Raw genomic sequence first — 24,953 nt, 5'->3', positions numbered from 1 at the left:
ATACCTAATGGCCATACGCTTCACTTGTGTTGAATGTGTTACAGGAAAAATGTAACCTTTTCGGGTTGTGTTTTGAGTAACTGCTTGCTGCTTGCATAACGCATATATGGGGCAGCGAAGAGGGTGAGCTTTAACACCCACACACTCCCAGCACAGTGACAAAGCTGTTATACAGGGCTTTCGAGCTTTAGTGATGATTCTGAGCCGGCAAAATGGGCTATTGATCATGTGACCACAGTAGCAGCCACAGTGGTCATATCAGGAAGATCATCCCACCTCCTAGGGGAAAAGATCAATTTAAGTACCCCGGGTGGTGCGCATTTGTGGCAGTTCATTCAACTGGGCAGATGCTGAAACTGTACACTGAGCTGCGTGTACATAGCTTACCGCGCTCTGCGACTGACCGCGCTCTGCGACTGAGTACCTGGGAGGACTGGTAAGTATCTTAGCAACTGGTGAGTACCCTAGGGTTAGTACCGTGGAGATAACTGTAGAGTAGGTAAGGAATAGCAGGTCATTACTAATTATCCCCATAGAGTAGAGGGTGGTAATGTCCGACAGGATTGGGGATGCCACTCAGTGCACTTCTTGCTGCATGTATGCGTTTCTTGATGAACCAATCGAGGGCGAATACTGCTGTGCAAGATGTGTGCTACTTGTTTCCCTGGAAGCCCAGATCCTGGATCTAGAAAACAGTGGCAACACCTGGAAAGGAGCTTGGACATTACCCATCGGGCACTGGCAGGGGTCGGCATAGAGGAGGGAGGAGTAGAGGAGACGCAGGCATCAGAGGTAGGCAGTTGGGTGACTGTTAGGAAGGGTAGAGGGAAGAGTGCCAGGGAGGCCAGTCCTGAGTTGGTACACCCTAACAAAGTTGCATGTTGATGGGGATATCAACTCAGGGTTGGCAGTGCTGGAGCAGGCACCCTCCCCCAGCTGCCAGGGGAGTGGCGCCTCTAGGAAGGAGGGGGGCTGAGACTCAGGAAAGGTTAGACAGGTTGTGGTAGCAGGGGACTCAATTATCAAGAGGACAGAGAGGGCAATCTGTCAAAGATTGCGGTAGCCGGACAGTATGTTTACCGGGCGCTCGAGTTCGGCTCATCGCGTATCCGGTAGACCGATTATTGGGCGGGGCTGGGGACGACCCAGCGGTCATGGTGCATTTGGGCACTAATCACTAATGACAAAGTAAGAGGAAGTTGGCGGATCCTAAAGAACGATTTAGGGAATAGATTGAGGAATAGGACCTCCTAGGTGGTTTTCTCTGAAATACTGCTGGTACCTCGAGCCACACCAGAGAGGCAGAAGGAGATTAGGGAACTTAACAAGTGGCTGAGGAACTGGTGTAGGAAGGAGGAGTTTGGGTTCCTGGAGAACTGAGCTGACTTCTCAGTCGGCTACCGGCTCTTTAGTAAGGATGGGTTGCACCTTAATGGGGATGGTACAGCTCTTTTGGGGAGAAAGATGGCCACCAAGAGTTGGAGGGGCTTTTAAACTAGGAGACGGGGGGGGGGGGGGGGCTCAGAAGTAGAGTCAGGAGGGAGGGAGCAAAGGACAGAAGGCAGTATTAGTCAGCAGCGACATTAGTTCCATAATGTCAATTGGGGGGTCTGTGCGGGAAAACCTCAGACCATACAGGAATAAAAATAATCACCATTCACTATCTACTTCCACAAAACTAAGAGGGGTATATGCTAATGCCAGGAGCCTAGCTAATAAAATGGATGAGTTGGAAATGTTAGTACATGAGGAGGACATAGACCTTGTGGGAATAACGGAAACTTGGTTCGACCCCTCACATGACTGGCTGGCCAATATCCAAGGGTATTCGGTGTACCGGAAGGACAGGGTAGGAAAAAGAGGGGGAGGGGTATGTCTGTCAAGAATAAGGGAAGGGTGATAGAGAGGAGTGATATTATGGAAGGGATGAGTATGGAGTTAGAATCCGTGTGGGTAGAATTCAATAGGGAAGAAGTAAAGGGAAAAGTAATTGTGGGGGTTTACTATAGGCCACCCAACCAAAGGGAGGAGGTAGAGCTGGAATTTATATCACTGCCTGGGTAAAGTGGCAAAACTGGGATCAGTCATCATATTGGGGGACTTCAATTATCCCGACATTGACTGGGAAGAGGGGACTGCACACTCACAGAAGGCCCGTCTATTCATGGAAACCTTACAGGACAACTACATGTCTCAGTTGGTGGATTCTCCTTCTAGAGAAAATGCAGTGCTGTATCTATTAATGACCCAGACCTAATCTCGGAGGTCGGAGTCCAGGACAACCTTGGCTCTAGCGATCACAGGACGATCACATTTAGTGTAAATAACAATACAACAAGGCAAGTGGGGAACATAAGAACCCTAAACTTCAGAAGGGCAAACTTTCCCAAATTGTGCTCAATGATGGAAAGGGTTAACTGGGACCAAACCCAAGTAACACTGACCACAGAGGAAAAATGGGAATGCTTTAGGAACATATTAAACAACTGCATCGCACAGTGCATTCCTATGGGAAATAAATTTAGAAGAGACAAAGCCAAACCTGGCTGGCTAAACCGTAATATTAAACTTATTAGGGGGAAAAAAAATGGCCTTTATGAAATATAAATCAGAGGGCACAGTATCGGCTTTCGAGCAGAGACAAATAGCAGAGGATAGTAAAAAGAACCCAAAGAAATTCTTTAACTATATCAGCGGCAAAACTAGGGCAGAGCATAATAAACGATGATGGGAGGATGGTTACAGACGACACTGAAAAAGCAACCGTGCTGAACACTTTTTTTTCTCGTCAGTTTTTACATAGGAAAAGGAGGGGTACACTGACCATGACTGTATGGTTAGTAGTAATACACAGGGCTTGCCGCTATGGCTAACAGAGGGTGAAATCAAGGAAAGGCTGGATAAAATTAACACAAATAAATCACCAGGCCCAGATGGCGTACATCCGAGAGTACTCAACGAACTTTAGTAAGACTATATCTAGACCACTGTTCCTGATCTTTGCTGACAGTATTATGACAGGAAATGTACCAGGGGATTGGAGGAAAGCGAACGTGATACCGATATTCAAAAAAGGGCAGAGGCATGTCCCGGGAAATTATAGGCCTGTCAGTCTGACATCGATAGTATGTAAACTTCTGGAGGGGATAAGGGACTATATCGTAGTTTACTAAAAACAACCTCTTCAGCAGTAATCACCACGGGTTTACAAATGGGCGTTCTTGTCAAACCAATCTCTTAACATTCTACGAGGAGGTGAGCTGTGAGCTAGATAGGGGGAGACCTGTGGATGTGGTGTACCTGGATTTCGCTAAGGCGTTTGATACATTTCCCAACTAGCGCTTAATTTATAAAAGGTCTGCAGGCATCGACCGCAAGGTTTGCTCTTGGATACGGAACTGGCTAAAAGGGCGTGTCCAAAGGGTGGTAATAAACGGCGCATACTCAGACTGGTCTGAGGTAGTAAGCGGGGTCCCCCAAGGCTCAGTCCTGGGACCAACCCTGTTCAATTTATTCATAAACCGCATTGACGGGATCAGTAGCTCTATTTTAGTTTTTGCAGATGACCCAAAATTGGGCAGGGCAATAACTGCACGGCATGAAGCAGATATCCTACAGAATGACCTGGACAAAAAAGTGGGCAACGACATGGCAAATGAGGTTTAATTTGGAGAAGTGTAAGGTTTTGCACTTGGGGACTAAAAACATAAAAGCACAATACACTTTAGGGGGGGGGGAAACTTTGGGGGAATCAAAAATGGAGAAAGATCTGGGAGTCTTGGTAGATGATAGACTAGGCAATAGCATGCAATGTCAAGCGGCAGCTGCCGAAGTCGGCAGAATGTTAGCATGCATGAAGAAAGGGATGTATTCTAGAGATAAAACTATAATCCTACCATTTTATAAAACTCTGGTCCGGCTGCATCTGGAGTATTCTGTCCAGTTCTGGTCACCAGTCCTCAGGAGGGATGTGTTGGAGCTGGAGAGAGTCCAGAGAAGGGCAACTAAACTAATTAGGGGATTGGAGGACCTTAATTATGAGGAGCGTCTGCAATCGCTTGATTTATTCTCCCTGGAGAAGAGACTCCTGAGAGGGGACATGAAAGCAATTTATAAATGCCTCAATGGTGATCTCCGCATAGAAAAAAAAGCTATTCAGTCGAGAGGATTGCATGAGGACTCGCGGGCATACAATGCGTTTTAACCTCAGGCAACACAGGGAGGTTCTTTACTGTTAGGGCTATAGGATTGTGTAATTCTCTACCACAAGAGGTGGTTTCTGCGGGAAGTATGGTTGCTTTCAAAAGACTCTTAGACGTACATCTCAAGAATCAGAACATTTAGGGGTATGGGAGATGATTACGGCCACACACACCTACACAGGTTGAACTGGATGGACTATTGTCTTTATTCAACCTCACCTACTATGTAACTATGTAAGGTGCGGTGGAGACAGGCAGGTAAGGACATTTTATGCAAGAGGGAGATATAGTAGAGGAAAGTTACTGGAGTGTGCCAGCTTTGCATATAAACCAATCTGCATTCAGATTTTGTCAAAGCTTAGATGAACAAGCTGAAGTTAGAAACTGATTGGCTACCATGAACAGCTGTTCCAGCTTCTGTGCTCCAGTTTTATTAAATCAACCCTATTAGTTTTTTCTGCATTAAAAACCCTACCAAATTCTTTGTTGGGCTTCATTTATGTTATGAAGGGGGCGGTGTTGTCCAGCAGGTAAGAATTTAGTGTAGCAGGGGCACTCTGAGTCGGTTGTCCGTTCATACAGGAAGTTGGGTGCTCACTGGATTTCTAGTAGATCAATGGTGATTTTTCTGTACTTGCAGCATTTAAAGAGATGGAACAAAAAACTTGCGGAAGATTTACTTATTTCATTTTAAATTTTAATGACCTAGAGCAGGAGCGTCAAACTCGATAATGATGCGGCCAGCGATTAAATTGTTACCCTCAAAGGATCAGTAGTATCTGTAAGATTATATCTACTTGAATACGTAGGAGTACTCAGGAGTATGTGGCGTGCAAGACTGAGGGGTACTCTGCGTACATCCTCACATCTCTCCTACCTGATCCAAGTCTAGTACCTCCCAGCAGTGTAGGTGGCTCTGCCTCTTGGCCCAGCTGAGCCCTGCCTTGAGCGCGTGCAGGGTAGTCGGGGATCTGTTAGACCAGAGAGCTGCCAAGAGGAAAGCTGTTCTTGTAATTACAGAAGGCTTCTGTGTTTGCAAGTGACAGTGGTGAGTGGGGTAGCTGAGGGCGAGAGCCGAAGGTGGCGGAACGAAGTTTCGCCATGTTCTGACTGATAAAAATCCCAGGGTGTGAAAGCCACATGAAATGGCCCGGCAGGCCAGATTTGGCCCGTGGGCCTTGTGTTTGACGTGTTGGAGAATATATTTTTTACTTTTTTCATCTCGGTTCCTCTTTGGATGCTATTGTGTGCTATAGAGCACAGGAACATGGAAGTGTGGATGTACTTGGCTTCTCTGTAGTGACGTGCTCACGTACACCACATTTTCTATCTAGCAATTATTTCCCCCTCTTCCTATTCACCTCTGTGTTGTAGATTCACTGGGATTCTATTTCTGGGCCTGTCATTACTGTACTGTATTATTCAGCTCAGACTCACGCCCACCCCCTGTAAGGAATGGGCTGAGTTTAGCACCGCTTTCCCCTCGTCCTGACCCAGAGATGTACGCTTATTTTTTCCACTTTGGTGTGGGAGTTTTCCTCACACAGAACGGCAGTAAATCGTGTTTGTTTTCTTTGTACAATCTATAAATACGTTTCTGGGTACACAGCTTTCTTGCGAACTGTTCTTAAAGTGGAATTGGCCGCATAAAGCAAACACTCCTAAATATAATCCTCGGCGGAATTGCCTTTTCTCTTTAGTTCATTGACTGACACGGCTCCTGTCATTCTTGACCATTGGGTTATGCTGCCCCCTACAGGAGTAGGACACTAGGTAGAAAAATAAAATTCTTGCTACACCTATGGGCAGTCCCAGGGGGTATACTCCCTCTTCCTGCTATAGTCACTCAGTTTTTTTTTTTTCTGCCTAGTCAGGAGTAAGGACCTAGTTCCTTGCTGGGATCTTTGGTCCTGGCAAAATTTTTAGATGGGGAACTTTTTTCTCCTAGATTTTTCCCATGAGATCTACAATCAACTGCCGGACTGGGTGATGGGCTGGATACTCTATATGAGGAATCTTCAAACTACGGCCCTCCAGCTGTTGCAGAACTACACGTCACATGAGGCATTTTAAAACTGACATGACTAGGCATGATGGGAATTGTAGTTGCTGAATATCTGGAGGGCCATAGTTTGGAGACTCCTGCTCTAGATCCAATGGTCACCCCCAGTTTGGCCAGCGAGCGTGCAGGCCTCAGCTCCGCCGCATCATAGCCTGACCAAACAGGGGCTGGCCCTGCGAGTTAAACGTCTCGCGAGGTCACATACAACCTGGCCTCAGGCTGACTCGCAGCCTTCCTCCTGGTCGACAGCCCCCTCATTTCGATGGAGAGGAGGATCTATCTGGAGTGGTGCCCACCTTGTTTCTGGTATGGTGAGTAGCTGTGTCCCGCCCGGCCTCCAACCTCCCCCCCCCCCCCCCCCCCACCACCACTTGAGGGTTTTGGGGTGGACGTGGGCCCCTCCATGGGACAGTCGGACCCCCGGGTTCGCCCCCTTCCCGCAGGCCCCCGCATCCCCCCCCCCCATATGCTGGCGATGTATTTTTTTTGGGTGGCCTGGCTGCTTTTCTGTTGTGGGGGCAGGGTGCTAATGGGGGGGGGGGGATGCTCCGTGGGCAAACGGACAATCGATTGAGCTGGTGGGGGCTCGTGCCAGGGCCCCACCTCCTGCCTGGATCTGTCCTGTGGCCTCATCCCCCCTATTCTCGGTGTTTCTATACACGGCCATGTTTGTGTAGTCCGGCAGCCATTTTCTTGTGGTTTACCAATGCAAATAGCAGGGGCCATGATGGTGGAGCCCCTTGGGTGGTGTTTTCGGCGGTGGGAGCCCCTCCTTTATCCCCTGGTGCTGACTCCTGAATCATGTAGCTTTATGATCACTGCACGTGTAGTGCAGATTCCTCTGGTGGTCGCAGGTGCCTGTGTAGGAGGCGGGTGTAATGCTGGTGGGATCCTCTCCCTTTATCCTGAGGATCGCTCTGTGCCTTGTGCTGGCGACTGGGCGGTGCTGTCAGCGCGCTGGGAGTTGTCCATTAGCAGTGTTGCACTTTTTTGTGGGGTCCCCCTGGTGACTCATGGAGTCTTTGGAGCACGTTTCCTCACCTAATCCTCTGGGCCCCAACCATCCATCCATGCACTTGACAGCGGTCCTGGAGAAGTCCCTTGTGTCCTGGGTGAAGGTGGCTTGTGGGCGACGGGCTAGCAAAAAGTGCCCCCTGCCTCATCTGTCTCATCGGATTCTGAATCTGATTCAGCCACCGTGGATGTGGGTAACCCTGCTGGGTCTACGACCACGTGCCTGACATACTCTGATAGTGAGGATGATTCCTCCACTTCTGCGACCGCGCACAAAAAGGCTCTGGTTGATGCACTGATTGTATCTGTGCGTGAGACCCTGAAGATGGAGAACACAGCTGAAGCTGCGATGGAGGCGCAGGTACCCTTTAGCACTCACAAGCCCTCTAGAGTGGCAAAGGTGTTTCCTTTCCCTCCCTATTTTGACAGAATTGTCGCTAAAGAGTGGGGACAACCAAAGCATCCCCGTGGGATTCCTAAGCGCTTTACTAAGAAGTTGACTGTGCCACTGGTGGCGGACTCTCTGTTTTCCAGAATAAACAACGCAATCATGATTCTGGTTGAAGAGTCACTAATGCCTTGTTTCCACTGAGCGGAACGGTTCGGGTCGGTACAGTTTGGAAGGGTTAGAATGGTCCGGCCTATTCAGGTGAGCGTTTCCACTGCAAGTCGGACTGCCAGGGGCCATGTGGGGTTTACACCAAATGCCTTTTGACGTGAGCACTGAGGTTTTCCTGTACGCCAATCAGTGGAATGTATCGTGTGACGCCAGTAGCTCCGCCCTAACCGTACCGTACCATTTTATGGCCCTACATCTGAAGGAGGACCAGGAATGGTGCGGTTTGGTTCGGTTGTATGGGCCACTTTCATAATGGAAACACTCAAAATAGCGTACCGAACCGACCCACTCAGTGGAAACGAGGCATAAGATGACCTGAGATTTGCATCCTCTGCACATGCCCATAAATTAGAGATTTAGTAAGTCCCTGCATGCATATATGTATATTAACAAGTACTAATATAGTAGCTGTTTTGCATAGAAAGTCAGCGTATTAAAACACTATCCCTTAAGGGAAAAGGGGAATCAACAAAAAAAAAAAAAACTTTGTAGAACGGCATGTACAAGGGGAGACAAGATCACTGACCTAATACAATAGAAAACATACCTCCATGTGTTCTCAATGGTGAATGGCATAACTGATCCACAGCTACATGAGCTTTGAGAAGCTCAAGGGGGGAGCTTAACCAATCATTAAGCTCTGGCCCCTTGATGGACAGCTTATCGATGTTCCATGCTTGCTCCCATGGCTCCACGGCACCCAATGCCATCCCAATCAGCTTACCGGGGGGAGATGACCTCACTTCCGGGGAGGAGGGCCAATCCCAGATGCCGAAGCCATGACAGGTGGGCGGCGCAGCTTCCTGACCGCAATGCGTTCCATCATATTATGTCTGGCGGGTATAGGGCAGAGCTGGGGATGGGGAGGCGCCATTGCCGAAACGCAAAGCGTTCCAAGATGTTTCACCCAGTGGATTGTGGGGTGGCACCAGGCGTCCAGCCACCGGCGCTGAAGGCAAAACCGTAACCCAGTGACTGGAGCAGTTAGACAGAGATGGGGGATGGGAGGCATCCACCCAAGATGACCTGGGTGGTACCCCCCTCCCCGTGCTGGGTGGACCAAGGAGCATCCGACCATGTCACAACTATACAAGGCGTCATGACCTGTTTTACTACATGCTTTCCTCTAAGCCTTTTTAAGGCTTGAGGAATATCCTGGACTACGGAGTCTGTCTCAGATTGTCTGCCTCATTTTTAAATGTTGCATCATCGGAGCAATTCCGTCTGATTCTCCGGTATACAGCACCCCAATAGACCATCGTGACCCTTGGAGATCTGTACGTCCAGGAAAGTTATGGTAGTCTCATCATTCGTCGTAAGTTTTAGATTGAACTCTATAAAGTTCTGAAGTACCTTGGCATGTCCATCCCACACCATATGATGAACATGTTACACTCTAAATATGGGTGGAACACATTTAAGAATTTAACCTTTTTGAGCCAGTTCACACCAGATGCAGTACAGTGCGTTCTTTTTTTTTTTTTTTTTTTCAAAGCATTAAAAATGCATGGAAAGTAGGTTATATGGTTTCTTATAGCATAATTCACACCAGTGCTCGCAGTTTCAGAAAAATAAATAGAACATGCTGCATTTTTCATGCACTGGACTGTATTGGAACACATCAAAAACTCACTGGAAAGCACATGACCTTTTTAAAGGTTAAGAAAAAAGGGGGAAAAATGCACTGAACTGCATAAAAAAAAAAAAACTACCAAAAATGCATTGGAACGCATCAAAAACGTGCATGCCGAAAAGAATCTGGAACACATCCGAACTGCGTGTCTATGGTGTGAACTGGCCCTTAAAACACAGAATCAAAAAATGTAATGTATTGAAGATTACCAATCATTAGATGTGGTGGCTGCATTAGCTTGTTTTTTTAGGCTTGCTTTTTTATTTCTACCTGGTGGTCTAGCCAGCAAATCTGTTTTTCAAAAAAAAAAAGCTGCCCTGCAGATGTAGCAGTTAGAGATGAGACAAACTATTGAGGGTGCTTATAGTTTTATTTATACATGTCTCTGGATGCAGACAGTGTAGGTTTGGAAGGACACACCCACATGGAAGTTGTATTTAGTGCAGCGGTTGTGTCCACGCACATCCAATTCACATCAATTGGACTGCCGGCATGGGGATGCATGGAACACCTGTACATCCCCGTGCTGGTGAACACAACCCTCGCACAGGGAATTGCTGTAGTACACCCCATTTGAACGAAGCCCAAAAAGTAGAAATAAAACCGGCAACATGCATCTCTCAACCTGTCACTAGATATCCTCCGTCTTGCTGGCCAGCATTATTCAACTGCCTTCCTCTGCCCCCAGGTTGTCCTGGACCTGCCCCCAGAAGCAAAGCATTGAAGCATGTGTACAACACTGTCCAGCTGCCTTTACATTTTTTTGGGGGTTGGTGAAAATTCACTTCAACTGCCTATTATCACAGCGAAGCCTTAAGTGTCCTGAGAGTAATATCTTCATATGGCACAAGTGTTGCTTTTGGATCGGGTGATTTAATAAGCTGCGGTTATTATATTGACATTTATAAATAGTAATGGTCCTTTCCATCGGATCTTGTATATGGTAGGGAGACTGACTGCCAGTGAGAGGTCTTAAAATAAAATCCCACGCCTGGTAAGTGATATAGATTTCTGTTTTGCGCACCAATGTCTGGTAAAAGCAAGTTGATGACATGGGCTGTGAATTGAGATTGCCTATATCTTCATCTGTCTCTGAATCTGTAGTTTTAATAAGGTTTACACTGACTGTAACATCTGCTTATGTTTTTGTATTCTGTGTTTAATTTTAATAGGTTTATGATGTAGAGCGTATTTTTTTCTTGTGATTTTGACTAAATTACTTTGCAGTTTTTTTAAAAAAAAGCTTCACATTTATATTTCTTTACCCCCTAACCTCTTGCCTACAGCCTTTAGAAATTCCTGATGGACGTCGAGCTCCCTTACCTTCCACATATCGCAGCAGCAGCACCCGCAGCATTGACACTCAGACACCTTCTGTCCAAGAGCGAAGCAGCAGCTGCAGCAGCAACCATTCCCCGTGCGCCTCTCCATCCTGTCCCCCCGAATCACAGGAGGGCAGCCCTTGTTCCACAGATGATCTGCTCTTTGACAGAGACAAAGGTGAGTGTAGCGGCAGACGTCACCCCCCCCCCCCCCTTGCCTCTGTCGCCTGTGTTCAGCCTGTGCCGCTTTCACTTGTCCATTGTCATTTTACATAGTTTGTGTCTTCTCAGCCATTTTGTGTCACCTATGTCTGTCTTTCCTTGCTTTGTGCTTCTATACAAATATCTTCCATAGATTTCTTCATACAGGGAAAATTAGATTGGCTGAACTAACATCCAGCCTGTCGGCTCTCTAATGACCTTGCTTTGGTAGGAGACCTAAATTGCAGCCAGACCACTAAATCCTGCAGATTTCATCAACTTGATTTCCTGAAATATTGTCTTCAGTGTGCTTGCTTGTGTTTTTCTGTAGGAGACAGGGACTCTTTAGTTCTTACTAACATAACTATAGCTAATTTCTGTCTCTTTATATGGTCTTCTTTTATGGCTTCCTGATGAAAAGGAGAAACTATTGTTGCAAAGCCCACATATTTGAGCATTTGTTCCTGACCGAACATTTTATTTATAGTAGCAAACACCAAAAATAAAATCGCTGTCCCATGGCAAAAATAACAAATGCTATATATTCTACTTACCAGTCCCATAGCTGGCTCTGCTGATCTTTGCTCTCCAAGACTTAAATTGCCCACAGTGTCCTCTTTACCCAAAAACATCCTGGGCCTAATTAAAAATATGTGGTGGCCGAGCGCAGTAGCGGTGTCTGATTTAAAAAGGAATAGTGATCCTTTGTTCTTCACATAAAGATACATGCATTATTTTATATTCCATTTTTCGGTTAGAGACTGCGGGCATGGCGCAAGAGGCAGTCAGACTGGAGATGCATTACATAAGGCTGCTTGAAATCACTACTATAACAGGGCAATAGGGTACCAGTTTAGTGTCTGCCGGGGACCCGAGGCTATACAAAAAAGGCTGCAGGTTGGGCACTAGCAGCTTGGAGAAAGGGCAGCTCTGTTGGCCAATCAGGTTTTATTTTATTGCAAAGTGTTGCAAACCTAATGAAAAGAGCTTGCTGATGGGACAAAAGAGCAGAGAGGACTGCATCCTCTGCACTAAGTGATAGTGATTCTTTAGATCTCTTGATGGAGGACAGTGCTGTGATGGTTTTTTTTTTTTTATCTAGGAATATTTTTTGACACAGTGTCTCTCAAAAATGAGTACACCCCTCACATTTTTGTAAATATATCTTTATTAAATCTTTTCATGTGACAACACTGAAGAAATGACACTTTGCTACAATGTAAAGTAGTGAGTGTACAGCTTGTATAACGGTGTAAATTTGCTGTCCGCTCAAAATAACTCAACTCACAGCCATTAATGTCTAAAGCACTGGCAATAAAAGTGAGCACACCCCTAAGTTAAAATGTCCAAAACTGGCCTAAAGTGGCAATATTTTATGTGGCCACAATTATTTTCCAGCATTGCCTTAACCCTCTTGGGCATGGAGGTCATCAGAGCTTCACAGGTTGCCACTGGAGGCATCTTCCACTCCATCAACGAGCTGGTGGATGTTAGAGACCTTGAGCTCCTCCACCTTCCGTTTGAGAATGCCCCACAGATGATCAATAGGGTTTAGGTCTGGAGATGTGCTTGGCCAGTCCATCACATTGGGCCCAATTAGCCATTTTCCCTCCCCTGTGTCATGCGACTTGTTAGTGTTACAAAATCTTGGGTGTAAATGGGGAACAGGTGTATTACATTAGGGGTTATCACTCACACTCATACTGGTCACTGGATGTTCAACATGGCACCTCATGGCAAAAAACACTCTTAAGGATCTGAAAAAGAATTGTTGCTCTACATAAAGATGGCCTAGGCAGTAAGAAGATTGCCAAGACCCTGAAACTGAGCTGCAGCACGGTGGCCAAAACCATGCAGCGGTTTAACAGGACAGATTCCACTCAGAACAGGCCTCGCCATGGTCGACCAAAGAAGTTGAATGCACATGCTCAGCGTCATATTCAGAGGTTATCTTTGGGAAATAGACGTATGAGTGCTGCCAGCATTGCTGCAGAGGTTGAAGGGGTGGGAGGTCAGCCTGTCAGTGCTCAGACCATACGCCGCACACTGCATCAAATTGGTCTGCATGGCTGTCGTTCCAGAAGGAAGCCTCTTTTAAAGAGGATGCACAAGAAAGCCCGCAGACAGTTTGCTGAAGACAAGCAGACTAAGGACATGGATTACTGGAACCATGTTCTGCGGTCTGAGGAGACCAAGATAAACCGATTTGGTTCACATGCTGTCAAGTGTGTGTGTGGCGGCAACAAGTTGAGGAGTACAAAGACAAGTGTGTCTTGCCTACAGTCAAGCATGGTGGTGGGAGTGTCATGGTCTGAGGCTGCATGAGTGCTGCTGGACATTGGGGAGCTACAGTTCATTGAGGGAACCATGAATGCCAACATTTACTGTGACATACTGAAGCGCAGAGCATGATCCCCTCCCTTCGGAGACTGGGCCACAGGGCAGTATTCCAACATAACGACCCCAAACACACCTCCAAGACGACCACTGCCTTTCTAAAGAAGCTGAGGGTAAAGGTGATGGACCGCCTAAGCATGTGTCCAGACCTAAACCCTATTGAGCATCTGTGGGGCATCCTCAAACGGAATTTTGAGGAGCGCAAGGTCTCTAACATCCACCAGCTCCATGTCGCCGCCATGAAGGAGTGGAAGAGGACTCCAGTGGCAACCTGTAAAGCTCTGGTTAACTCAATGCCCAAGAGGGTTAAGGCAGTGCTGAAAAATGGTGGCCACACAATATTGATACTTTAGGCCCAATCTGGACATTTTCACTTAGGGGTGTACTCACTTTTGTTGCCAGCCATTTAGCCAATAATGGCTGTGTAATGAGTTATTTTGCGGGGACAGCAAATTTACACTGTTATACAAGCTGTACACTCACTACTGTACATTGTAGCAAAGTGTCATTTCTTCAGTGTTGTCACATGAAAAGATATAAAATATTTACAAAAATGTGAGGGGTGTACTCACTAATCACTTTTGTGAGATACGGTGTGTGTGTGTATGTGTGTGTGTATATATATATATATATATATATATATATATATATATATATATATATATATAATATTTAGCAAGTTTTTGACTGACCGCGTGGAAAAGTTTCACTCGTACTGGACATGTAGTCAGAAAATATTGACAGTCCTTTGTTTGACAAGTCACACCTCACCCCACCAGCACCTAGGCCACACAACATCTCGCATACCAGAGTGCTGACTTCATTGGCAGCTCAGTTCCTGTGAACAGAATTCATCCCTTTGTGCCCCTGATTGTTTGTAGAAACTGCGCTGTGCTTTCCAAGGTACACAGAACAGGTGCCATATCAACTGTCATTGCTTTGTTTAAACGTTGCAATTGCTGCTCAACCTGTTCATATGCTTAGTTGGGTCAGGATGTCGGTTTGTGCTGCCTTCTGTATATTGTCATAACTAAAAAAATAGGTTTAAAGAGAACCTGTAATTTGTTCTTGCAGAGCATTGAAATAGTTTCATTTAATAACTGCCCTCTCCAGCTGCAAATACCCAGCTTCTATTGGCTTCTGTACTACTTTTTAGCAGAGAGATGTACCCAGTACTTTGGGTGTGGCGTCATGTAGATCACTCCCTTTACTCCTACATGGCAACACTAGTGCTTGTATGGCTGGCTATTCAGCACTGCTGCATGGGGTAGGAGAGTCTGTGTAGCTTCCAAATCTTAACAAGACCACCTTTCTCAATCTCTGTGGTTGTAGCAAAAGGAAGTCAAGTATGTGCAGCTTTGGAGGGCGGTGGTTAAATGTACTCACAATCAAGCATGGGTTCATTTTAAAATGAAACCTCTTGTAGAGGGAAAAGTTCTACAAAGTTTACTAATCATTTTAGGCAAACTGCATTGCCCTGCCAACAGCCTAAAATATACTTATGGTAACAATGGCACTGAAATGCAGGCGCTGTTTGACGCCTGTGAGTACCTGTGTGTGTGTGTGTGTGTGTGTGTGTGTTTTTTTTTTTTTTTTTTTTATACTTGGGCCCTAGGCCCAGGTTTACTCCTAGTCTTAGAATAAGCCCCACCCCCCTATACTACATGTGTATGCTGTATTTAATATGTGACACAAATTCTTTCGTTCATTGACGGACACAGTTCCTGTCATTCTTACCATTGGGTTATACTGCCTCCTACAGGAGTAGGACACTAGGCAGAAAAAAACTTCTGGCTACACCCATGGGCAGTCCCATGGGGCATACTCCCTCTGCTATAGTCACTCAGTTTTTCCTAGTCAGGAAAAAATTTCCTGAGATTTACAATCAACTGCCAGACTGGGCGACGGGCTGGATACTCCAGATCCAGTGGTCACCCCAGTCTTGTCAGTGAGCGCGCGCAGGCCTGCGCTAGGTCGGCCACGAAATAGCCCCACTGGACAGGGGCTGGCCCTGCAAGTTAAACATCTCGCAAGGTCGCATATGACCTGACCTCCAGACAGGATCTGTCTGGAACTGTGCCCACCCTGTTCCTGGTATGGCGAGTAGCTGTCCAAACGTGTTGTAGATTCTTCTGGTGGTTGCAGGTGCCTGTGTAGGTGGCGGGTGGTTATTCTGGTGGGATCCTCTTGCTCTCTTGAGGATCGATCAATGCCTTGTGCTGGCGACCTGGTGGTGCTGCCAGTGCGCTGGGAGTTGTCCCTTAGCAGTGTTGCACTTTTTTGTTGGGTCCCCCCTGGTGACTCATGAAGTCTTTGGAGCACGTTTCCCCACCTGATCACCTCTGAGGCTGCGGGGCCCTCCAGGTCCCAACCATCCATCCATGCACTGACAGCGGTCCTGGAGAAGTCCCTTGTGTCCCGGGTGGAGGCAGCTTACGGGCTAGCAAAAAAGTGCCCCTGCCTCATCTGTCTCATCAGATCCTGAATCTGATTCGGCAACTGCGGATGTGGGTCTCCGACCACATGCCTGAAATCCTCAGATAGTGAGGATGATTCCTCCACATCTGCGACTGCACACGAGAAGGCGCTGGTTGATGCACTGATATTGTATCTGCGTGAGACCCTCAAGATAGAGGACGCAGCTGAAGCTACGACTGAGGCACAGGTACCCTTTGGCACTCACAAGCCATCCCAGAGCGACAAAGGTGTTTCCTTTCCCCGCCTATTTTGACAGAATTGTCGCTAAAGAGTGGGGACGACCAAAGCGTCCCTGTGGGGGTTCCTAAGCGCTTTACCCCTATGAGGAGTCCCTCCTTAAGAAGTGGACTGTGCCACTGGTGGTGGACCCTCCGGTTTCCAGTTTAAACAAGGCAAACATGATTCTGGTTGAAGAGTCCCCTGGCCTTTAAGGATCCAGCTGTCCGGAAGGCAGAGCCCGTGGGTCCGCATTATGTATACCTTAGCTGTTTTGGCAATGAGGCTGGTATTTACCATTGCCCTAGTGTCGCAAACTCTGACCGAGTGGGCTAAGCTCCTATGCTGTGACCTGGAAGGAAAATTGCTCCCTCCTGCCTTTGTGGACCAGCTGACCCAGGGGCTGCAGTTCAGTATGCCTCTTTGGACGCGGCTCCCCTGATGGCTTGCCTCTCCTTTTGGCAGTGGTCCTTCAGTGTGTCTTTTTGACTCAAATGCTGGTCTGCAGACAAGACTTCTAAAAGGACCTTGACTGATCTTTCCTTTCAAGGAGATAATCTTTTCGGAGCTACCCTGGATGACCTAAAAGGTCTCGCAGGAGGGAAGAGTACCTTTCTTTTGCAGGCAACGAAGGGTAAGGAACTTGGTTGAAAACGTGGACCTTCCTTGGCTCATTTTTTTTTTTTTTTTTTTTGTTCCTCGGGTTTGACTGACAAGGGGGCGAAGCCTTTCAGGGCTTCTGGCGGATCCAAACACCTGGGCTGGAAAGCCGAGATCCGGCTTCTCCAGACCCACGGACAAGGCTCCTTCTGCATGAAGGTGCACCCTCACCGGTTACAGGGGTGGGGTGACGTCTTCGCTGGTTTCCAGACCCGTGGACTTCCCTGGTGCAAGACAAGTGAGTCCACAGTCATTCGGTCCGGCTACAAGATCGAGTTTCGCTCTTGTCCCTTAGCAAGGTTTTTTTCGTTCCAACCTGCACCTGTCCCCAGACCGGTTACAAGGTATGTATGGGGCGGTACAAGACCTGTTCCTTCAAGGGGTAATTGTTGCGGTTCCGACTTCCGAACATTTTCAGAGTTTTTGTTCAAACCTGTTCAGTCCCCAAGAAGGAAGGCAAAGCGTGCCAATCCTGGACCTCAAGGTGCTAAACTTTTGTGTGGGTACAAAAGTTAAGAGTTTGAACGGTGGTCGCAACTCTGCGTCAGGGCGATTTCCTCACCTCCTATAGATATCAAAGATGCCTATCTTCACATTCCAATATGTGCCAGTCACCAGCACTTTCTCCGCTTTGCTGTGGGAGTGGAGCTTTATCAGTTTGTGGGGTTACCCTTTGGTCTTCAGAAGTCTGCCCTGGTGCCGTCCATGAAGCTGGACTATTTGGGTCTGACTCTAGACTCTGCCATAGCCAGAGTGCTCCTTCCTCTGGTCAAACTCCGGAAATTGCAGGCTGCACGTTGCCTCCTGCTGTCCAACAAATTATCATCCCTCCAGACTTGCATGTGGGTGCTGAGCTGATGGTATCTACCTTTTTTAAGGCAGTTCCGTTTGCACAGTTCCATACGAGGTCCCTGCAAAGGGAGATTCTGACCAAATGGGACAAGACTCTGCAGTGTCTGGACAATCTGAGCTGGCTTAGTCGGGGAACTAAGGAGTCTTTGATATTGGGACTTCGCTCTCAGGCATTTCGGCTGGCAAAATCCTTCTTCCCCTTGTATAGGACAGTGGTCACCACGGATGCCAGCCTGTCTGGCTGGGGAGGCATCCTCGTCGAGCATTCTGATCAGGGAATCTGGACACTGGAAGAGTCCAAACTACCGATTAATGTCTTGGAACTCCGAGTGATCAGACTGTGTCTAGATCATTGGATGGATCATTTTCAGGGTTGCGCATTTAATCGGACATGGCCGTGGCTTATGTCAGTCACCAAGGGAGCACAAGAAGTGCCCTGCCGGCTCTGGAGGTAGCCGGCCTTGTAAGGTGGGCATAACGGTTCGTTCCAGCCCTCTCCACCGTACGCATTCCCGGGGTGGAAAATTGGCAGGCGGATTACCTCAGTCGGCAGGTGTTGGACCAAGGGGAGTGGTCTCTTCATCCAGAGGAGTTTCAGCAGCTGTGGATCTGTTGGCGTCTCGGCTCAACAGAAAGGAGCAGAGGTTTGTTGCTCGGTCAAGGGATCCTCTAGCAGATGCCACAGATGTGCTGGTGGTCCCGTGGGGTCAGTATCATCTAATCTACGCCTTCTCTCCTCAAGCTTCTGCCCAGACTCCTACGCAGGATCAAGGCAGAAGGGATTTCGGTCATCTTGGTGGCACCAGACTGGCTTCACCGGACCTGGTACACCGATCTAGTTCGGCTGGTTGCCGACGTTCTTTGGAAGCGTCCTCTCATGGAGGGTCTGCTGTCCCAAGGACCGATCTTCTATCCTGGTTTAGTCACTGGCTTTGACAGCCTGGTTGTTAACCACCAGGTGCTAAAGGATAGAGGTTTATCTGAGTCGGTGATTCCTACGTTGTTAAAAGCTAGGAAATCTACCGCTAGGAAGATCTACCATTGTGTGTGGAAGACGTATGTTGCTTGTTATAAGTCTCCTTGGGGTCCATCCTCGCTTCTTCTCGGCTCGAATCTTAACCTGCCTTCAACAGGGGTTTGAACAGAAATTGGCCTGGAGTACCATCAAGGGCCAGGTATCGGCCTTGGCGCTCTTTTTTTTCAACGTCCTTTGGCCACGCATTCCCTGGTGCGTACTTTTCTTCAGGGTGTCCGACATTTGGTTCCTCCCAGTGCAGGCTCCGTTGCCGCCTTGGGATCCTAATTTGGTGCTTACAGCTCTCCAGAAGCCTCTTTGAAAATATTTGGGAGATTCCCCTGCTTACTCTGTCCCAGAAGGTGGCTTTTTTGGTGGCTCTCCTCTGCATGCAGGGTGTCAGCACTGGCGTTATCCTTTCGTTTACCTCTGGTGATTCACAAGATATTGCTTCGCCCCTGTCAGTCAGTCATTCCTTCCTAAGGTGGTCTCTGACTTTCATTTGAATGAAGACATATTGTTGCATTCCCGGTAGAGCTGCACGATTAATCGTTCTGGGATCGCGATCTCGATCCACCCCCCTATGCGATCTCCATCACGAATATCGCCGATTCTGGGGGTGGGATTATTTCACGGCCGCACCTCCGTCACGCCTCCTCTATGACGCGGCGGGCCGCACCTCCGTCACGCTTCCTCTATTCAGCGCTCTGCAGATGACGAGGCAGGCCGCACCTCCATCACGCCTCCTCCATTGAGCACTCTGCAGATGACGCGGCAGGCCGCACCTCCGTCACGCCTCCTCAATTCAAGTCTGCAGATGACGCGACGGTGTCTTCCGTCCCACCTCAGCCCCGCCTGCTCTGTCCCCGCAAGTGATGAGGTCCTATTTGTTCACGGGTTCGAGGAAAATTATGGCATGATGAGCTTTCCATGAGGTAATCAAGGACAGAGGAGGGGGGGAGAGAGGGGAAAACCCTAAAAAATAAATAATTAAATGTATATTGTAATGAATTTTATATATATATATATATATATATATATATATATATATATATATATATATATATATATATATATATATATATATATATATATATATTTATTTATTTTCATTATAATATACATTTATTTATTTTTTTTTTTTTTTAGGGATTACATTTTCTGCACATAACACTACCTTTTCAGCATTTTTACTTGTGAATTATCAATATAATAATTAATGAAATTATTATTTCTCTTACGTCCTCCGACAGTCGCCGCCTCTTCATATTCGTCACATATGGGGTATTAGACTTTGCTCCGAAGGAGTAGCTAGGCAACAGAATATGTTAACAATAAAGCTTTAACATATCCCACCCTCAAGGGGTGGTCCCCTCAGTCAATACCCTCCTACTTCCTGCAACCATATCTCAGTTTTAATGTCTAGCTTGTCAGGAGTGGCTGGCTCTCTCTGTGCTGGGACTTTATGTCCCAGACTCTTTCTTCTTTTTAATATTTTGTTTGAGTTTTTCTCTCTACCTTTATTTAGCTGTTATTTTGTCAGCGTTAGTTCTTCGGACGAAGAGGATCATGCGGACTGGGTCTCGGGCTGATCCCCCTGGTCGCAGGTCGTGGGTCAGTGGCTTCCCAGTCTGCCATCGAGCGTTCAGCCAGGTAACGCTCCTGGCATAGTGAACGACCCATCCCTGTTCGGTGCAGGGATGCTTGGTGAGGTGGCTACCTCACTGGACGCTGTGCGGTTTCTTAACCCACGTTCGGAGCGTCTTGTATGCGACTCTCCCTGCCTCATGTGTAGCGGCTTGTTCGCCTGTGCGGGTCCCCCACACCGTGGTGAGGTAAGTGTATTTATGTGGGGACCTGTCTGTCTGGAGGGGTGTCAGTCTGGGACTGTGTAACCTGCCTCTATTCACACTGTTTGTCTCCCTATCTCTCGGCTGCATGCTGTGGGCTGCAAGGGGGGGGGGAGTTGTGTGGCACTATGGGTGTCAGCATGATCAGTGTGGAAAGCTGTGTGCTGTGGGGCATTTTTTATGGCATGTTTGGGCACTTACAGCGATCGCTGCAGCGATCGGTTCTGTTTTTTTACATACAGACATGTGTGCATTACTGCACTGTGGAGCGACGGTTTCGGCGCCAAAAGACGCCATTTTGCCTGCCCTCGCTCCGGCCGCATGTTTTACATGCATGGCGGCCATTTTCTTGTAGCCTCCATAGGTTTACATAGAGCGCCCTAGCAGCATCACTTCCTCTTCCCAGGAACACCGATCGAGGCAGCAGCGGCGAGGGTCTCCTCAGGTTTTATCCTTCTGTTTCTTGCTATCCATTGCCTGTGTTCAGTTTACATATCCCTGTGGGGGTCTCATTGTGCTTAGTGTGACGCGGTGGGCTGCACTTGCCGCGCTTGCTGAAAGGGGCAGTTAACCCTTGGTTGTCTGGCATTACAGGGGCAATGGATTCTCAGGAGGGCAAATTTCCTACAGTATTGGTGGAAAGCCAGGGGACCGCTGCTTCCCCCCCAGGGGGGGATTTAGCCACTATTGTGGCTGGCCTTGCTGCTCAGGTGCAAATGCTGGTGGCTGCTCACTCTACCAAAAGGCCCAGAGTTGTGCTCTCCTCTGATTCTGAGGGTGAAGGTGATGGGGCTGTTCTAGCAGGGGCTTCCCTATCGGGGTCCCGCTCCTCTCTTGATCTAGTGGGGTCTGAGGTGGAGGCTGAAGTTGAGGGGGTTGATAATTCTCCCCCTGGCTCGCCTGAAGAGCTTGCAATCATGGATGAGTTGATTGCTTCTATTAAGCAAACGCTGCGTTTGCAGGGCGAAGTGTGTCCCCCCGCTGCCTTGGCGGCTTATGGGACGCAGAGGAAACGCAGGACGCCACAGGTTTTTCCCTGCAATGCTGATTTTCAGCGCGCTGTTAAGGATCAATGGCGCGATCTGCGCAAACTTTTTGCGGTACCAAGTAGATTCAAGCTGCGTTATCCTTTTTCACCTGCCACTGATGAAAGGTGGTGCGTGCCTCCACCAGTGGATCATGCGATTGCGGTTTTGAACAAGGCCACTGCGATTCCTGCAGAGGGTTCACCCATTTTCCGTGATGCCACAGATAGGAGACTGGAGTCTCTGGCCCGTCATACGTATTCTGTTACGGGTTCTATGCTTAAAGCTCTGTTTGCTTCTCTCATGGCGGCCCAGGCGATCGCAAGTTGGACGCAGATGCTTAGGCGCGTCTTGGTGGCCGACTCGGCCTCGCCGGCGACCCTGGATATGGTGGATCAGATCCACCAGGGTGTCATGTATCTGTGTGATGCGGACCTGGACCTGATTCCGTTGGCTGCACGGGTGCACAGTGTGGCGGTGTTGTCTCGCCGCCTGGTTTGGTTAAAATGTTGGTCGGTGGACCAATCTTCGCGTAAGACCTTAGCCAATCTGCCTTATGATGGGTCTCGCCTTTTTGGGGAGTCCCTGGATGTGTTGATTAAGGGAATCACCGGGGGTAAGAGCACTCTCTTGCCCCATTTCCCCAAGGCTAAGGGGGCTTCTGGGAAGAAGCATGCTAATTTTCGGCCCCCTCAGCGGTCCTTTCGTGCCTTTCGGCCGCACTACAAGGGCAAGCCGTTCAAAGGTCAAGGCTCTCAGAAGAAGCCCTGGTCTGGTGAGCAGAAGTCCGGCCAATCCGGACCTGCAGCCCATAACAGTTCGGCCTGAAGGGGCGCCCTCACCCAGTTTTGGGGTGGGGGGACGCTTGCTCGGTTTTCTTCAGCCCTGGTTGGCCCGTGTGCGGGACAGATGGGTTCAGGAAATCGTTCGGTATGGTTACAAGATCGAGTTTCTCTCTCGGCCGGAGAGCAGATTTTTTCCTTCAAATCTTCAACTGTCTCCATAGCGCCTGCGGGACCTACACCTGGCGGTGCAGGACCTGAGGGCTCAGGGAGTGGTGGTTCCGGTGCCTCATCGGGACAGATTTCGGGGGTTTTATTCAAACCTGTTCACCGTGCCCAGGAAGGAGGGCAAGGTTCGTCCGATTCTGGACTTGAAGGCTCTGAACTGCTCTGTGTGGGTTCGCAAGTTCCGCATGGAATCCCTGCGGTCGGTGGTGGCTGCCCTGGTTCCGGGGGAATTCATGGCCTCCATCGATTTGAAGGATGCGTATCTTCACATCCCCATCTTCGAGGGTCACCAGAGGTACCTTCGATTTGCCATTGCGGAGGATCACTACCAGTTCGTGGCGTTGCCTTTTGGTCTTGCCTCGGCTCCGCGGGTCTTCACCAAGGTGCTTGCACCGGTTCTGGCATTATTGAGGGCCCAGGGCATTTCTGTCCTGGGGTATCTGGACGACATTCTGGTTCGGTCTGCGACCAGCCAGGGTCTGGAGCAGGACCTGTCTGTCACGATGCAAACTCTGCAGGAGTTTGGTTGGACGATAAATTTTCCAAAGTCGGCACTGAGTCCGTCTGTTCGTCTTCCCTACCTGGGAATGATTTTGGACTCGGTGCAGGCGAAGGTCTTCCTGCCGGAAGACAAACTCAGAACTCTTCAGGAGGAAGTCAGGTCCCTCCGGGATGTTCCGCAATCGTCTCTACGGACGTGCATGAGATGTCTGGGATTGATGGTCTTGGCCTTCGAGGCGATTCCCTTCGCCCAGTTTCACACGCGGGGTCTCCAAGCGGAGATCCTGTCCAAGTGGGACGGGCGACCTCAATCTCTGGATCTTCAGATCTCGTTGAGTCATCGCACCAGAAAAGACCTTCTGTGGTGGCTCCAGTCCCCGATGGTGTCCGGGGGCAAGTCGTTTCGTCCTATCTCGTGGACGGTAATCACCACGGATGCCAGCCTGTCGGGCTGGGGTGGTGTTCTGGGCGTTCTGTCCGCCCTGGGAACTTGGTCGGAGGGGGAGTCCTCCCTTCCGATCAACATTCTGGAATTGCGTGCGATAAGTCTCTGTCTTCGTCGCTGGACGGACCGGCTGCAGGGCTGCCCGGTTCGGGTGCAGACGGACAATGCCACGGCGGTGGCCTACATCAACCACCAAGGGGGCACCAGGAGTGCCCGAGCGGCTCGGGAAGTGGCCGACATTCTATCTTGGGCCGAGACTCATGTCCCGGCGATAACGGCGGTTCACATTCCGGGGGTGGAGAACTGGCAGGCGGACTATCTGAGTCGCCAGACCCTGGATCAGGGGGAATGGTCTCTCCACCCGGCTGTCTTCCAGATGTTGTGCGCGAAGTGGGGTCTTCCAGATGTGGACCTGTTCGCGTCTCGTCTCAACAACAAGGTGAGGAGGTTCGTGGCACGGACGCGCGACCCTCGGGCAGACGCGTCGGACGCGTTAGTGGCCCCGTGGCATCAGTACAGACTGATGTATGCGTTTCCACCGATCCAGTTGCTGTCCAGGTTCCTTCGCAGGTTTCAATCGGAACGCAACACGGTGATTCTTGTGGCACCGGACTGGCCTCGCCGGTCCTGGTACGCAGACCTCGTGAATCTGGCGGTCGACGCCCCGTGGCGTCTGCCTCTTCGAGACGATCTACTGTCTCAAGGACCGATATACCACCCTGCTTTACAGTCGCTGGCTTTGACGGCCTGGCTGTTGAAACCGAGGTCCTGAAGGAGAGGGGTCTCTCTCCGGAGGTCGTTCATACTTTAATCAACGCGAGGAAGTCTTCCTCGGGGAAGGTTTATTACCGTACTTGGAAGGCCTATTTTGCCTGGTGTGAGTCCAGGGGGTTTTCACCCCGCACGTACTCGGTGTCCCGTGTGCTGTCTTTCCTTCAAACGGGTGTTGATCAGCGTTTGGCGCTGGCTACGATAAAGGGTCAGGTGTCTGCTCTGGCCGTTCTGTTTCAACGTCCCGTGGCTTCCAATCCTTTGGTTGGCACCTTTGTTCAGGGTGTGCGGCATCTGGTTCCCCCGAGGCGGGATCCTCTGCCCCCTTGGGACTTGAATCTCGTTCTCTCTGTGTTACAACGTGCTCCTTTTGAACAGATCAGGGAGATCTCGTTGTCTATGTTGTCCAAAAAGGTCGCCTTTTTGGTGGCGATCACTTCGGCTCGCAGAGTGTCGGAACTGGCGGCTTTGTCCTGCAAGTCTCCGTACCTGGTTATTCATTTGGATAAGGTGGTCTTGCGACCTAATCCTTCTTTTCTGCCGAAACGAGTTTCGGAATTCCATCTTAATGAGGATATTGTCTTGCCTTCGTTGTGCACGAAGCCTAAACATCCAAAGGAGGTGAGATTGCACTCTCTGGATGTTGTTCGGGCGATAAGGGTTTACCTTAAATCGACTGA

The 24,953-nt window shown here is 48.9% G+C and overlaps 1 protein-coding gene across 1 annotated transcript in view; it reads left to right on the top strand.

Annotated features, from left to right (window-relative positions):
- The window catches only part of GLCCI1 (glucocorticoid induced 1), a 175,662-nt gene that overhangs the window by 139,034 nt on the left and 11,675 nt on the right, over positions 1-24,953 (top strand). The window contains exon 6 of the mRNA XM_082258801.1: positions 10,817-11,030. Coding sequence (XP_082114927.1) covers positions 10,817-11,030 — 214 coding nt within the window. The remainder of the gene's footprint in view (positions 1-10,816; positions 11,031-24,953) is intronic.

Source organism: Pelophylax lessonae (genome assembly GCF_965119305.1).
Source record: "Pelophylax lessonae genome assembly, chromosome: 5".
Lineage (NCBI taxonomy): Eukaryota > Metazoa > Chordata > Amphibia > Anura > Ranidae > Pelophylax > Pelophylax lessonae.
Note: the sequence above shows the minus strand (reverse complement) of the source record. Positions and strands in the feature narration are given on the sequence as shown.